This window comes from Podarcis bocagei (assembly GCF_964188305.1).
Source record: "Podarcis bocagei genome assembly, chromosome: 6".
NCBI lineage: Eukaryota > Metazoa > Chordata > Lepidosauria > Squamata > Lacertidae > Podarcis > Podarcis bocagei.
In genome coordinates, this window is record NC_138130.1 from 98,433,160 (window position 1) to 98,447,416 (window position 14,257).

Consider the following 14,257-nt stretch of genomic DNA (forward strand, 5'->3'; position numbering starts at 1 on the left):
CCCTTCCCAGCATCACTGATCAAATGTTTATTATTATTATTTTATTTATTATTTTGATGATGATCATCCTTAATGCCGCTGTGGCTCTTTTCCCACGCGTCACCGATCACCGCGGCAACAGCCAGGCGACTCCGCTCGGCCTTTTTTGGCAAGGCGCTCTGTTTCCAAACAAGTGCGTTTTTGGCCAGCCTGCCAGGTAGGCGGGGTGCGCTTGGAGAGGGTGGGGAGAGCGAGCTCCAGAGGCGGCGAGGAGTTTCCTGCTTGCCGAGCCGCCCAAGGGGTCGGTCGGGGAGCGCGCACGAGAGAGAGAGAAAGGGAGAGCAAGGGCGCTCGCTCGCAGCATCATCTCTCGCTCCCTGCTCTCCCCTCTCCGGGAAGGGAAGCAGGAAGGGGAACTCTTCCCTCCCCAGGAAAGGCGAAGGAGGAGGACAACAGCCAGCCGGCAGAGACAGAAGCGCCACTGTGGTCCGGGGATGGAGAAGGAGGCGGCCCGGGGAGCAGCCGCCGGGGACGGATGGCTCTTTTGCGCTGCGGGCGGAGGCGCACAGCGCGCAAAGGGCGATCGGGAGATGGCGAGGGCCATTGAATGGCCATTGTGAGCCGGAGCAGGCGGGCGAAGGCGCAGCCCAGAGAGGGCCAAAAGGAGGCAGGGAGGAGGAGGCGACCCGGCCGCGGGCCACTCGGCGCTGAGCTCCCGGAGCAGGCGGCCAGCGCCCCTGTGCGCCCCCGCGCAACATGAGCGGAGCCGGAGGCGGCGGAGAGGTGGTCTGCTCGGGCTGGCTGCGCAAATCGCCGCCGGAGAAGAAGTTGAGGAGATACGTAAGTCCGGAGGAGGAAGCGGGGTGGTTGGGAACAAACGGACAAGGAGTGTGTGTGTGTGTGTGTGTGTGTGTGTGAGAGAGAGAGAGAGAGAGAGAGAGAGAGAGAGAGAGAGAGAAACCGGGAGAGGCCGATCTGGGGCTGTGCCCAAGCGGGAGTCCAGGATTGTGTTTGTGTGTCTACAATTGCAACATCCAGAATTGTTTGGATGGGCGTGCGCAATTGCAAAGTCCTGGTTTGTTTGTGCGTGTGGTTCGCAAAAGTCCAGGATTGTGCATGTGTAGCTACAAAGCCCTAGCAATGTGTGACTGCTAGGTCTTGGGATTGTGTGTCCATAATTGCAACGTCCAGCATTTTGTGTGTTTGTGTAGCTACAAAGTCCTAGTTTGTTTTGGGAAGGGGGGGGGGAATGCAAAGTTGCACGTCCAGAATTGTGTGTGTCAATTGCAAAGCTCAGGGTTGTGTGTCATCGCAACGTCCCGGATTGTGTACGTGTAATTGCAAAGTCCAGGAGTGTGTGTGTGTGTGTGTGCAGTTGCAAAATCTCGGTGCAAGCATGGATCCCCCCCCTGCGCGCCTCGCCGCCGCCCCAATAGCTTGTCCTTAGTTGAAGGTTAGCTAGCGGTGAAAATGATCGAGGAGGGGGGCGAGCCGCGTCGCTGGAGTTGGTTGTGCAGACGGGATCGATCGTGTCCCGTGCAAGCTGTCATGAGCCCCGGTCCCAAACAAGAGAAAGGACGAGAGAGAGAGAGAGACTGGTTTGGGATCAGTTCGGAAAGCCAGCCTTCCTCCCGGTTCCTTCCCGCAGATCACACCCGTTTCTCCGCGGAGAAAAGCAGGTGCGGGGAGCAAATCAACCCAGCATTGTTTCCTAAAAGTCGGTGCTGCGCGCCTTCGCTGGATCGCACCCCAGTAGATCGCGGGGGGGGGTATGGCTTCGATTTTGCCCAGCTTTTAATCCGGTGTAGGGGTGTGTTTCTAAGTAGGATGTTTGTATATCATCACAATGATTTTCGGCGGTTTCTCCTTCCCCCACCAATTCATCTGGTCCCTTTCCGTCTCTGCTTTCGAGGTCACTTCCAAAGGTGCGAATTCGGATCAGGGTTGGATCCGGGTGCGTAAGAACAGCTGTTAAACACACACAACGCTTGCCTGGCTAGACTTTTAAAATAAATTTCGAGAGGGACTTATAAAAACGAAACAATTGGACGACAGACGAGGGGGGAGAGGGGAGAGGGGGGCAAAGGCGAGCGCGCGTGGAAGCATCCCTTCCCACGCCGCTCCGGAGTGACTCCGGATCTCAGGGCGGAGCTGCGGATCCAAGCGGCGCTGGCTGGGCGTCGTCGCCAAGGTTGGCCTGGGCAGCAGCAGCAGCCGCCACCTGGGCGGAGAGCGGCTCGGCCTGTTCCCGGCTGCGCTGCTCCGGCTGCTACAGGTGCGGACTGGGAGGGGCGGAGGCGGCGGCGGCTTGTTTTCGCTGTTGGGGCTGGAGCGCTCCGGGAGCGTCTGGCTGCTGCGGGCGCGCCTCCGCCTCGGCCCGCCTCTGCGCGCCCCCTGGCGGCCTCGGCTGGGAACGCGCGCGGCCGGGTTCGCGCTGTAGGAACCCGGTTCCATCGGCCCGCCCCGTCTGACATTGCTGATTTAAAGCGGCGTGGCGACGCAGGCATCCCCAAACTCGGCCCTCCAGCTGTTTTGGGACTACAACTCCCATCATCCCTGACCACTGGCCCTGTTAGCTAGGGATGATGGGAGTTGTAGTCCCGAAACAGCTGGAGGGCCAAGTTTGGGGGGCCTGCTTTAAGCATCCCACCTCATAGGGAGAATGGGGTCCCCATTTTTTAATATACTTTTTTCAAAAAAATTTTTTATTGGTTTTCACAATATTATAAACAAACAAATACATAAGAAAAACAAACATAAATCATAGCCTTATTGGAAATTACACTTACTAACTTTGTTAAGTGACTTCCTTGCTTCCCCTTGGTTGAATTTCACTGCGTATCCTTTTAACGGTTTTCCAAATCACAATTCTTATAAAATTTAACTTAAACATTAACATCCTTAAATCTTCACGTTATGAAATTAAAGATATTAATTCATCACTTAACATAAATAAAATCCTAAGCCAATTAAGTATCCGCAAGCTGTTTTCAGTTAATTCAACATAACATATTTAACTAAATAATCATTAAATTTAATCCACTCTTCCTGATACTCCTCCTCTTTCTGGTCGTGGACTCCCCCCCTTTTTTTTTAGAAAAGCATTCAAAGTGCACAAATTAACCGAGATTTGATTCGATTTGTGGAATTTATATACCTGCAGGTCTTCCTGCCCCCTGTAATGTTTCCAAAAAAAGCTCAACTTGAGGGTCATCTACCCAACTGCTTGCAATCAAGGAATTTTTTTTGCCCAACGTGAACCTCGAACCCACGACTCTGGCTTTAAGAGTCTCATGCTCAGTGCTGCTGAGCTATATAGCCCTTTGGGAGGGCTATGGGTTCTCCCACCCCTGTGGGAGAGAGAACAAAAAACACATGCACAAAAAACAGACTTTGTGTTTGTTTGTCCCCGCCTTTGACATAGAAAAAAGCTTGCCATTTCTGTCTCTCGACAGCTGTCTGTCAAGCAAAAATCCAGCATGCTGCTCTAGAGGTGGTCAGCTTTTGTGGGATTTTGAGCAATGGTGATTTCGGGAGTCATTTCCCGCCCATCCCTCCAAAATGGAGGCCTCTATGTTTGTGTATGCACACAAATTAAACAGCAGACAGTGGACATATTGTAGTATAGCCGCGTCGTTAAGCCATGTGCTCCAGTATGTGTGAGGAGCCGTTAGATATTTGTCATTGCTTGTTTGTGAAGAATTCCTTGTTGAGTCAATTCCTCTTAGTGTTTCTGAGGGCATTTTCTGTGTTGCTATACAATGCTAAAGTGGCTTTGGCTGAGATGACTGGCAGAATCCGGGACCAGGGGAAAGAGACGGCGGAAGAAAACTGGAAGAAATTTAAAATTTACCTTAAGAAATACTGTAAAATTAATGAGTGCTAAAATGTTATGGTTATAAAAAGTAAGTGGATTACAGCTGTAAAGATTAAGTAAAAGGAAAGAAAAGGAAATAATTAGACAATTAGATAAAATTAAGGGGGAGGATTTGCTGAAATAAATTTAGGAATTGGAATGCAGAAAGGGGAGGTATGGGGAGGTCGGTGAAATAAGTTTTAAGAAAAAAAAGGATATGAAACTATACATGTTTGTTTTTGTGTTTGCATGTTTGTATTGTGTATTGTCTGTGTTTATATAAATTGTGAAAAACCAATAATTTTTTTATAAAAATAAATAAATACAATGCTAAAGTACCGGCCCTATTCTCATGATAAATGGAGCAAGGGGCAAAGAACCCCAGTTCCTTCTCCCTCTCTCTCCCCATCCCTGCACGGGATCTGGAACTGGCCTCAAGCTGAGGGATTATGACTCAGGCCGTCTGCAAAGTCTGCAACTCTTGGCTGCCACAGCTCTCCTCCGCTGACGGCGAAATTGCACCAGGTGATGGATGAAATTGCTAAGTCTCTGATGCTGTTAGTCAAGATGCATAGCCGGCTGTGCTGCTAAATTCTGGGGTTTGTTAGAAAACGGATCTGAAACTGCCAGAATTGTCATTCCTTGACACAAGTCTGCAGGCTGACTATGCCTGTATGGTGAGCAAAACAAAATAATAAAAAAATTCCTTCCAGTAGCACCTTAGAGATTAACTAAGTTTGTTATTGGTATGAGCTTTCGTGTGCATGCACACTTCTTCAGATTCCTTCAGATTGTGCATGCACATGAAAGCTCATACCAGTAACAAACTACCGTATTTTTTGCTCTATAAGACTTACTTTTTCCCTCCTAAAATGTAAGGGGAAATGTGTGTGCGTCTTATGGAGTGAATGCAGGCTGCGCAGCTATCCCAGAAGCCAGAACAGCGAGAGGGAGTCAGTCAATGAAAGAAGTTTACTTACATCTGGCAGAGCACATTGTAATCTCTGAAGGCAGACGTAGTTACAAAGTATATTCATGTGGATCTATCCCATATGGCAGTGATGGCCAAACCTGGCCCTCCAGCTGTTTGGGGACTACAACTCCCATCATCCCTAGCTAACAGGAGCGGTGGTCAGGGATGATGGGAATTGTAATCCTAAAAACAGCTGGAGGGCCAGGTTTGGCCATCACTGCCATATGGAGATAATCTCAGTGTCCTCTGTTGGCTGGAAGCCAACAGAGCATCTCTAGCTAAAAAAGCTGCTCCAACGACGGAGGAAGTCAAAAAGAGAGGGTGTGCAGTGTGCCTTGTATTTTTGTTACCTGGACAGGTAAGGTCAGGCCCCCTCTAGTCACATGCAAAGGAAGTATGTCCCAGCCAGGAGGAAACAGGAAGCTTTCGACTGGCTGCACCAAACATTCCCCCGCATGTCCACTCTAGGAAAATAAGGAATGTTGTACTTGACTGCTCCTTATGTATCACATCCCACAGCCACACTTTAAAAAGGGGATTACAGAGTGGGGAAAGGGGCACACAGGGGTGATGGAATTCATATCACCACCAGCTAAACATTGTGGTGTATCATGATGTCTGAAATAAGGACGGAAGAGGTGAACATCTCAATATCTGGTGTTCAACATTGCGATATCTTATTTTTTGATAATCACTCGTAGCCATATAAGATTGTTTTCCGTAAACATGGTTTTAACATTTAGTCCGTAAGTGACTATGGAGGTCAATTCTGGATCCACACGTCCTTCCACAGTGGGGACATTGGTTCCCGGGCGGGAGTTGATCACGGTGTGGATCTGCCAAACCTGCCTTCCTCCTAGCACGTTTCTCCCTTTCGTCCTGCGTTTGAGTGTCTTCAAAGCCCATGACACCTTCAGTAAAGGCTGTTCTCGAATTGGAGCGGCCGCAGGCCAGTGTTTCCCAGTTGTCGGTGTTTATACTACAACATTGCGATATATCCGCCAGCTAAACATTGTGATATATTAGGATACCTGAAATAAGGATGGAGCTCCGTAGAGGCATTGGCCGGCTTCACAATTTGTCCCGCATCGTGATTTTGGCTGGCAATTTGCTTCCTCCTGTAGGAGGTTGCGGTGAGCTGAGTCAGCACAGTTAACAAGGGCTGCAGGAAGCATCAGCTGGCTTCAGGGTTTTCCCCAAATTTTGGTTTTGGCATAGGGCACACATGTCATGATTTGCGACATCTTGGCAGGTCAGAAAATGATGAAACCGATACCCCGATATGGACTTTGAACCGGTTTTGGATGATACAGTGGTGCCCCGCAAGACGAATGCCTCGCAAGACGGAAAACTCGCTAGACGAAAGAGTTTTCCGTTTTGGAGGTGCTTCGCAAAACGAATTTCCTATGGGCTTGCTTCGCAAGACGACAATGTCTTGCGAGTTCCTGCTGGTTCCCCCCCCTTTTTCTAAGCCGCTAAGCCGCTTATCAGCTGATCCGATCAGCAGATAAGCCGCTAAAAGACGCTAATAGCGCTAATCCGCTAATCCGTCAATGGGCTTGCTTCGCAAGACGAAAAAACCGCTAGACGAAGAGAATCACAGAACGGATTCTTTTCGTCTTGCGAGGCACCACTGTACAGCGAAATATCTCCCAGCTCTAACATTCACATATTTACAAACTTCAGGATAAAACCTGTGAGATGGGTACGTTGCAGCCCCCAGATGGGCTGGAAGGTGAGCGAGGGCCTTAGCTGGGTTTTATCCTTCGTTAAGGCCTCTTCCAAGAATTAGATGCATTAGTGAAATGAGCGAAGCTCACCTTGGCTAGCCGGTGATGGAAGTCAACGCCCTGGTCTGGTGGCCTGGGAGTGAGCAGGACTAAATGGCTTCTCGCACCTCTCTAGGCAAGCAGATTAATGGCCATTCCTTGCCCTTGCCGCTCCTGTGATTTTTGCAGCAAGGTGTTTTCGCCCACTCCTCCTCGTATCCTTTGATCTCTTCCTTCGCCGCTTTCGCTTTCTTTCTCTTTATTCTAAGAGACCTTTGCACCTCTGACGGGCAGCCTGCAGCCGTGGATCAACTTGTTCCTTTACTTTGGGGAAGGAGGGGTCGAGATGGCGTGTTTTTGTCATTAGCATTAATTATTTAATGCCCGCCGAACTCTTTGAAGTGGCGAAGGGCTTTCAGAGTGCTATTGTTACAGCCCAGGAAGAGATCAAATGGGGGCTTGGAAGCCATAAAAGCAGAGCTGACCGGACGTGATTTTTTATTTTAAAAAAATTCACGGCAACTGGGGCCTTGCAAACGTCGAAATAAACAGACAGGCCTTGGGAATCGTTCTTGGAAGATTGTGGGGAACTTTTGCAGGTGCGGAGATGGTGGCCATACCCCAGAAAGAGTGGGGGAAAGCAAAACAGGAGAACAGATTTGAGGTCACCGGGTGCTTTAGCTGAGATTACTGCGTTGCAGGGGGTTGGACTAGATGACCCTGAAACCCCTACCAACTCTACGATTCTGTGATTAGCAGAGAGTTGGGCCAGACCAAGATATTTTGCTGCCCGAGGCAGAACAACAACTGGCCCAGCACCACCACCAAATCCTACACGTGGAAACACCCCATCTGTACGTTTAAAACTCTGTGATACCGCTTTAACAGTCATGGTTTCCCCTGGAGAATCCTGGGAATTGTAGGTTCTTACCGGCGCTGAGAGTTGTTAGGAACCCCCTTGCAGAGCTTCAGTTCCCAGAGGCCCCTTCGAAGATGGATTGCATGTCCGGCCATTCTGGGAGAGGAATAGAGGTCTCCTAACAGCTCCCATTTTCACGAAACCCTCGATTGGCTGTCTAAGGCAGCCGCCTCACTCTGCCCATTGATAGGGCCGGCCCCTAGCATACAAGCGTGCTTCAGATCCAAATTTGCCTAATCTGTTTCAAATCCATCTAAATTGGTGGCCTTCATTACCTCCTGGGGAAACAAGTGCCATAGTTTAACTAACGCAGTATGCAAAGAAAGACTTTCTTTTACCTACCCTGACTCTTCCAGCATTCAGCTTCAACACATGTCTCTCTAGAGAGAGGGGAGAAACACTTTTGTCCATTCACATTCTTCGTACCGTACAGAATTTTTTTATAAACTTCAGTCGTGTCTCCTTTTAGGGTGTTTGTTGTGGCGATGTGGTCTAAACCACTGAGCCTCCTGGGCTTGCCGATCAGAAGGTCGGCGGTTCAAATCCCCACGACGGGGTGAGTTCCTGTTGCTCTGTCCCAGCTCCTGCCAACCTAGCAGTTCGAAAGCACACCAGCGCAAGTAGATAAATAGGTATTCCTGTGGTGGGAAGGTAAACGGCATTTCCGTGAGCTCCAGTTTCCGTCACGGTGTCCCGTTGCACCAGAAGCGGTTTGCAGTGGTACCTCGGGTTAAGTACTTAATTTGTTCTGGAGGCCCGTTCTTAACCTGAAACTGTTCTTAACCTGAAGCACCACTTTAGCTAATGGGGCCTCCTGCTGCCGCCGCATCGCCGGAGCACGATTTCTGTTCTCAACCTGAAGCAAAGTTCTTAACCCGAGGTACTATTTCTGGGTTAGCGGAGTCTGTAACCTGAAGCGTATGTAACCTGAGGTACCACTGTAGTCCTGCTGGCCACATGACCCAGAAAACTGTCTGTGGACAAGCACTGGCTCCCTCGGCCTGAAAGTGAGATGAGCGCTGCAACCCCATAGTCGTCTTTGACTGGACTTAACCGTCCAGGGGTCCTTTACCTTTACCCACACTTCTGCTTTTCCATGGGTCTGAGCAGTTTTCTGGGCACAGTTCCGGGTGTTTTTCCATCTGGGCACTCCTTTCCCTGAGAAAAACTGCTCTTTAGCTCTCAGTCGGAACAGGCAGCAATCAGTAGAAAACACAATTGCTGTTTCCTCCAGTTGAGTGCTAAAGAAGGGTTTTCTCTGGGGCTGGGTGTGTGTGTGTGGATAAGCCTTCTCTCTGAACCGAAAAGTCCCAAACTTTGCAACTTTTCCTCCCATGGGATTTGCTCCATCCCCTTTATCATTCTGGTCCCTGAGCAAAGAGCCCCAGACTGTGGCATTTGCCCCAAACCTTCTGCGGCCCAGCTTTCCCCCAATCTAATGTTTTATAGACGGGGCAACTCCTATTGGCTCCAGTAAACACCGCCAAGCTGGTTGTGGCTGATGGGAGTTGTAGTCCAAAAATGGAGGTTAGTAAGCTGGGAAGGGGCTCCCATAACCAATTAGGTAAAGGGACCCCTGACCATTAGGTCCAGTCGTGACCGACTCTGGGGTTGCGGCGCTCATCTCGCTTTATTGGCCGAGGGAGCCGGCGTACAGCTTCCGGGTCATGTGGCCAGCATGACTAAGCCGCTTCTGGTGAACCAGGGCAGTACATGGAAACACTGTTTACCTTCCCGCCAGAGTAGTACAGTGGTGCCTCGCAAGACGAAATTAATTCGTTTCGCAAGTTTTTTCGCCTAGCGAATTTTTCGTCTTGCGAAGCACGAAATCCCATAGGAATGCATTGAAATTCAATTAATGCGTTCCTATGGTCAAAAAAAGTCCAAACAAAGCCAAATTTGGTACAACAAGAGTTTATTAAGTGCTCTTTAAAGTCACACATACTGTAAAGAGCATTTCAAAAATTGAAGGAACAATAAATTAAGTTTCTAAACATGACAGAAAAACCTTTAAAAATCAACAAAGTGTACAGTACATTTTCTAAGACTCTGGGGGACAACTCGAAGAAGTTTCCTCTTCCACTCTTTGCTTCTTGCTGAAGAACCCCCTCCCCAACTGTTCCCCCAGCCGCCCACCACACAGAAATTCAAATCCAGATTTTTTTTAAAAAAAACAGCAGAGTGGTCCAATGGTCACAGAAAATCATAAAAATGCAGAAAAAAACCACAGAAGCTTCCAGATTCTTGCAAACCCCTCCTCAACTGTTCCCCCAGCCACCCACCACACAGAAATTCAAATCCAGAATTTTTTTTAAAAAAACAGCAGAGTGGTCCAATGGTCACAGAAAATCATAAAAATGCAGAAAAAAAACACAAGCTTCCAGATTCTTGCAAACCCCTCCCCAACACCAAGTCCTTGAATTCCAAACACCCCAACCCAAAATCCACCCCCCAAAAAAGTTTTAAAAGTTTAAAAGAAGTTTTGGAAAAGCTTCAAAAATCACCAAAGTCTTCAAAAACCTCAAAAAAGGCTACCACACTGCGTTCTATGAGTTGCTCCTCGAAGTCAAGTCGCAACTGGATTAACCGTGTTAAGAAAAAGGAAACAAACTTGCAAGACGTTTTCATTTTTCGTCTTGCGAAGCAAGCCCATAGGGAAATTCGTCTTGCGAAGCAGCTCAAAAAACGGAAAACCCTTTCATCTAGCGAGTTTTGCGTCTTGCGAGGCATTCGTCTTGCGGGGCACCACTGTATCTATTTATCTACTTGCACTTTGATGTGCTTTTGAACTGCTAGGTTGGCAGGAGCAGGGACCGAGCAACGGGAGCTCACTCCATCGTGGGGATTCGAACCACCAACCTTCTGATCAGCAAGTCCTAGGCTTTGTGGTTTAACCCACAGCGCCACCCGTGCGTTACAAATGATATAAAGAGATAGGAAGAACAAAAGCCACAATGGGAGCCTGATGTTTACCTGCAAGTAGTCCCATTTACACAGAGCAAGGCTGTAGCGTTCCTTTGCACATAGATGCAAACTTGTAATGCTTTCTGTTGCTTCGCCGTTTCACGTTGAAGCGTAGCTGGCTTCAAAAGACGTACATGTGTGGGTGTTTTCCTTTTTAAAAAATGGCAGAGAGTTCAACTACGCAGTAATAACAGAGAAGACGTTCGGTTTGAAAGCCTTCAGTCCCGGAACAATTACTTGTCAACGTTTGGGAGTCAAGTTGTTTGCAAAAATGACACTCTGTTGACTTTTATGCAAATACCTTCCTGAGGACGGATGGGTTTATGCAAATACAGTTTTTTTATCTCGTGGCTGCTGTCCAAGGGACAACTGTTAAAATGTCTGAGCACGTGTTATTTTGCAGGGAAGTCAGGCGTGTGTGGGTGTACTTTTTCTGAAATCCAAAGGAGATGTTGCCAGGAAAGCATCAAATTAATATTGGAACACCTTTCTGCAAAACTATGAATCGCCCAGTAGCGTAAGAGTGGTGGATCAGGCCCACAGCCTGTTCTCACAGTGGCCTGGCAGAATTCAGCCCGCTAGCAGGACTTGAGTGCAAATTCCAGCGTTATAAACTATCTATCTATCTAAAAATATATACACATGCTAATCGCCAAATGGCACCTTAAATCTAGGTTATGGTTGCCACAACGGAAGGTCTTTTTTCTTTTGGCGGTGACATTTATTATTGTCATTATTATTATTATTATTATTATTATTATTAGTTTTATTTCTGTACCGCCTTATATTTTAAAGAACAAAATCTCAAAGTGGTTTACAACACATTAGAACATCAGACAAAACAACCCAGAATAAAACGATTTAAAGCTCCAAGGAAAATATTTCAGATCCTTCTCTAAGTGATATTTTGCTTTCCCCATATTTATTTACCTCCTTAATCTATATAGCTGCCCCTTAGCAGAAGTACTCAAGGAAACCCGTGTGGTACAGTGGTTAGAATGTCGGACTAGGACCTGGGAGAACAGGGTTCAAATTCCCACTTGGTCATCAAGTTCACGGGGTGACCTTGGAGTCAGTCACATCCTCTTGGCCCTACCTCACAGGGTCGTTGTAGGCATTCTCTGAGGAGGGGGGTGAACCATGTACTTTTTTGGAGGGGGAAAAAGTGGGATAGAAATGCAGTGAGTAAGCTCTTCTCCTGACCTGCTTAAGAAAACTGGAGGAACCAGCCAGATGGAGATAGATGTTGGTTGTCAAACTAGCATCCAGAGATCTCTACGTCATCACAACTGGACCCGTGCCAGTCGCAAAACACACCTGACAATTTCCTTCTTTCTTTTTTATATAAATTTTTTATTAGTTTTTCAACATATCATTTCCAGCAATAATTAAATGTACTTTTACATCTTATACAATTTTTTTTGACTTCCATCAATCACATCTGAAAATTTTCCAATCTACTTAATTTACACTTCTTATTTTCACTATTACATTTAAATCTCATAACTAGTATCTCTCTTCTTTCTCTTCTTTGCAATATTTCATATATTTCTCCTCACAAAACTACTAATGTAATTTGTTGATTACAGTTGCTCTTCAAATAATTCGTATATTTCTTTCTTTCTTTCTTTTCTTTTTTTTTTGGTGGTGTGAATCTCTTCCCCCCTCCCGGAGGTTATTTGTTTTCTTTTTTTTTTAATTTTTATTTTATTTTTATTAGAAAAAAGATTCACATTACACGTCAAACTTCAGGTACATATATACACATCATTAAAAGGTAAGAAGAAAAAACAAGCAAAAAAAAAGAAAATTACAAAAAAGAAAAAATACTCAGAAAAAAGAAAAAAGAACAAGAAAAGCAAAGGAGAAAAAACAGTAGAAAAAGATAGACTTCCGTTCAACTTGGTCCCGGATTACACAATCATTAAATAATATTTACAGTAGAGCTTACAGTAGTATTTGACATCGACGGTGTTAATTATCTTCTGCTATTGTATTACTAATACCCATATTGTTCTCAACATAAATTAAAAATTTCTTCCATTCATCTTTAAGTTTCGTAGAATTATTTTGCCTTAATTTCTGTGTTAATCTCGCTAATTCTATGTATTGATATAATTTCACTTGCCACTCTCCGGTCGTAGGCATATCAGGGGATTTCCATTTTTATGCAATTAGAATTCTCGCCGCAGCTGTCGCATATTGGAAAAAGGTTTGATCTGGTTTTTTTATTTCCTCCCCAATCATACCTAAAAGAAACAACTCAGGTATCTTGGGGAAATTATATTTAAAAATTTTTTTCAGTTCATCATAGATCTTTCCCCAGAAATCCTTCACTGCCTTGCAGGTCCACCAAATGTGGAAAAAGGTCCCAATCTTCTCTTTGCATCTCCAACAACTATTATCGACAGTTTTATACATCTTTCCTAGCTTTACTGGGGTCAAATACCAGCGGTACATCATTTTCTCTAGGTTTTCTCGGAGGGTTGCACACGCTGTAAATTTTATACCCTTCCTCCAGAGTGTCTGCCATTTATTGTAATCGATATTATATCCAAGGTCCCTATCCCACTTCACCATCGCGCCCTTCACCAAATCCTCTCTTGTATCCCATTCCAATAGTTGTTTATATAATTTAGAGAGGTGTTTATCATTACTCTCTAAGATTTCTATCTGGAATCTTGATTTTTTATCACTCATCCCCTGTTTCTTGTGCTCACTCCACAGTGCATTAATCTGATGGAAGTGAAACCATTCTTTTATCTTATCTTTCAACTCATCATAAGACTTCACTTTCCAACCTTCTTCCGTCTTAGTTAGGAGATCCTCATAGGTCCATCTTTCTCCCATCATATTCGGTTTTTTTACTTTAACAATATCCACTGGGGAGAGCCACCAAGGGGTCCCTTTTTCAATCAGTTTTTTATATCTATTCCACACCTCCAATAGTGAACCTCTAATTATGTGACTAGAAAACCCTCTGTGAATCTCACCTTTCCCCTGCCACAGATAAGCGTGCCACCCGAACCTAATATCAAAACCCTCCAGGTCCAATAGGTCAGTGTTTCTAAGGGTGGCCCATTCCTTTAACCAGCTTAAACAAGCTGCCTCATAGTATAACCTTATATTCGGTACCGCAAAACCGCCCCTCTCTCTTGCATCTGTCAGGTATTTAAACTTTATCCTGGCTCTCTTCCCCTGCCAAATGAACTTAGTCATAATTCTTTGCCAATTCCTAAAACGGGTGGTGCCTTTAATTATCGGGATATTTTGGAACAAAAATAATAACCTTGGGAGGATGCACATTTTAATCGCCGCCATCCTCCCCGTCTATGAAAGCTTCAGCCTCTGCCAGATGTCCAGATCTTTTTTTATTTCCTGCCAAATCTTATCATAATTATCTTCTACCAAATTTATATTTTTTGGAGATAGCCAGATTCCCAAATATTTTACCTTATTCACAATTTTTATCCCGGTCCTTTGTTCCAATTGAATTTTGTCCTCATTAGCCAGATTCTTTGTTAAAATTTTTGTTTTCTTCCTGTTTAATCTAAATCCTGACAGTCTGCCGAACTCCTCTAATAATTCTATCACCTTACATACACAGTCCACTGGTTCTTCCAGGGATAGAACTAGGTCGTCGGCATATGCCTTTAGCTTAAATTCTTTCTTTCCAATTCTTATCCCCTTCACACCCACTGCATCTCTTATTCTATTTGCTATAACTTCCAAAACCATTATGAAGAGCAGGGGGGATAAAGGGCAGCCCTGCCTTGTACCTTTCCCAATCTTAAATG

At 45.9% G+C, this 14,257-nt stretch overlaps 1 protein-coding gene across 1 annotated transcript in view; it reads left to right on the forward strand.

Annotated features, from left to right (window-relative positions):
- The first annotated feature begins 208 nt into the window (after positions 1–208).
- GAB2 (GRB2 associated binding protein 2) overlaps positions 209–14,257 on the forward strand; it is a 148,110-nt gene continuing 134,061 nt past the window's right edge. Inside the window, exon 1 of the mRNA XM_081197367.1 lies at positions 209–819. Within this exon, the coding sequence (XP_081053493.1) occupies positions 736–819 (84 nt within the window). The 5' untranslated portion in view covers positions 209–735. The remainder of the gene's footprint in view (positions 820–14,257) is intronic.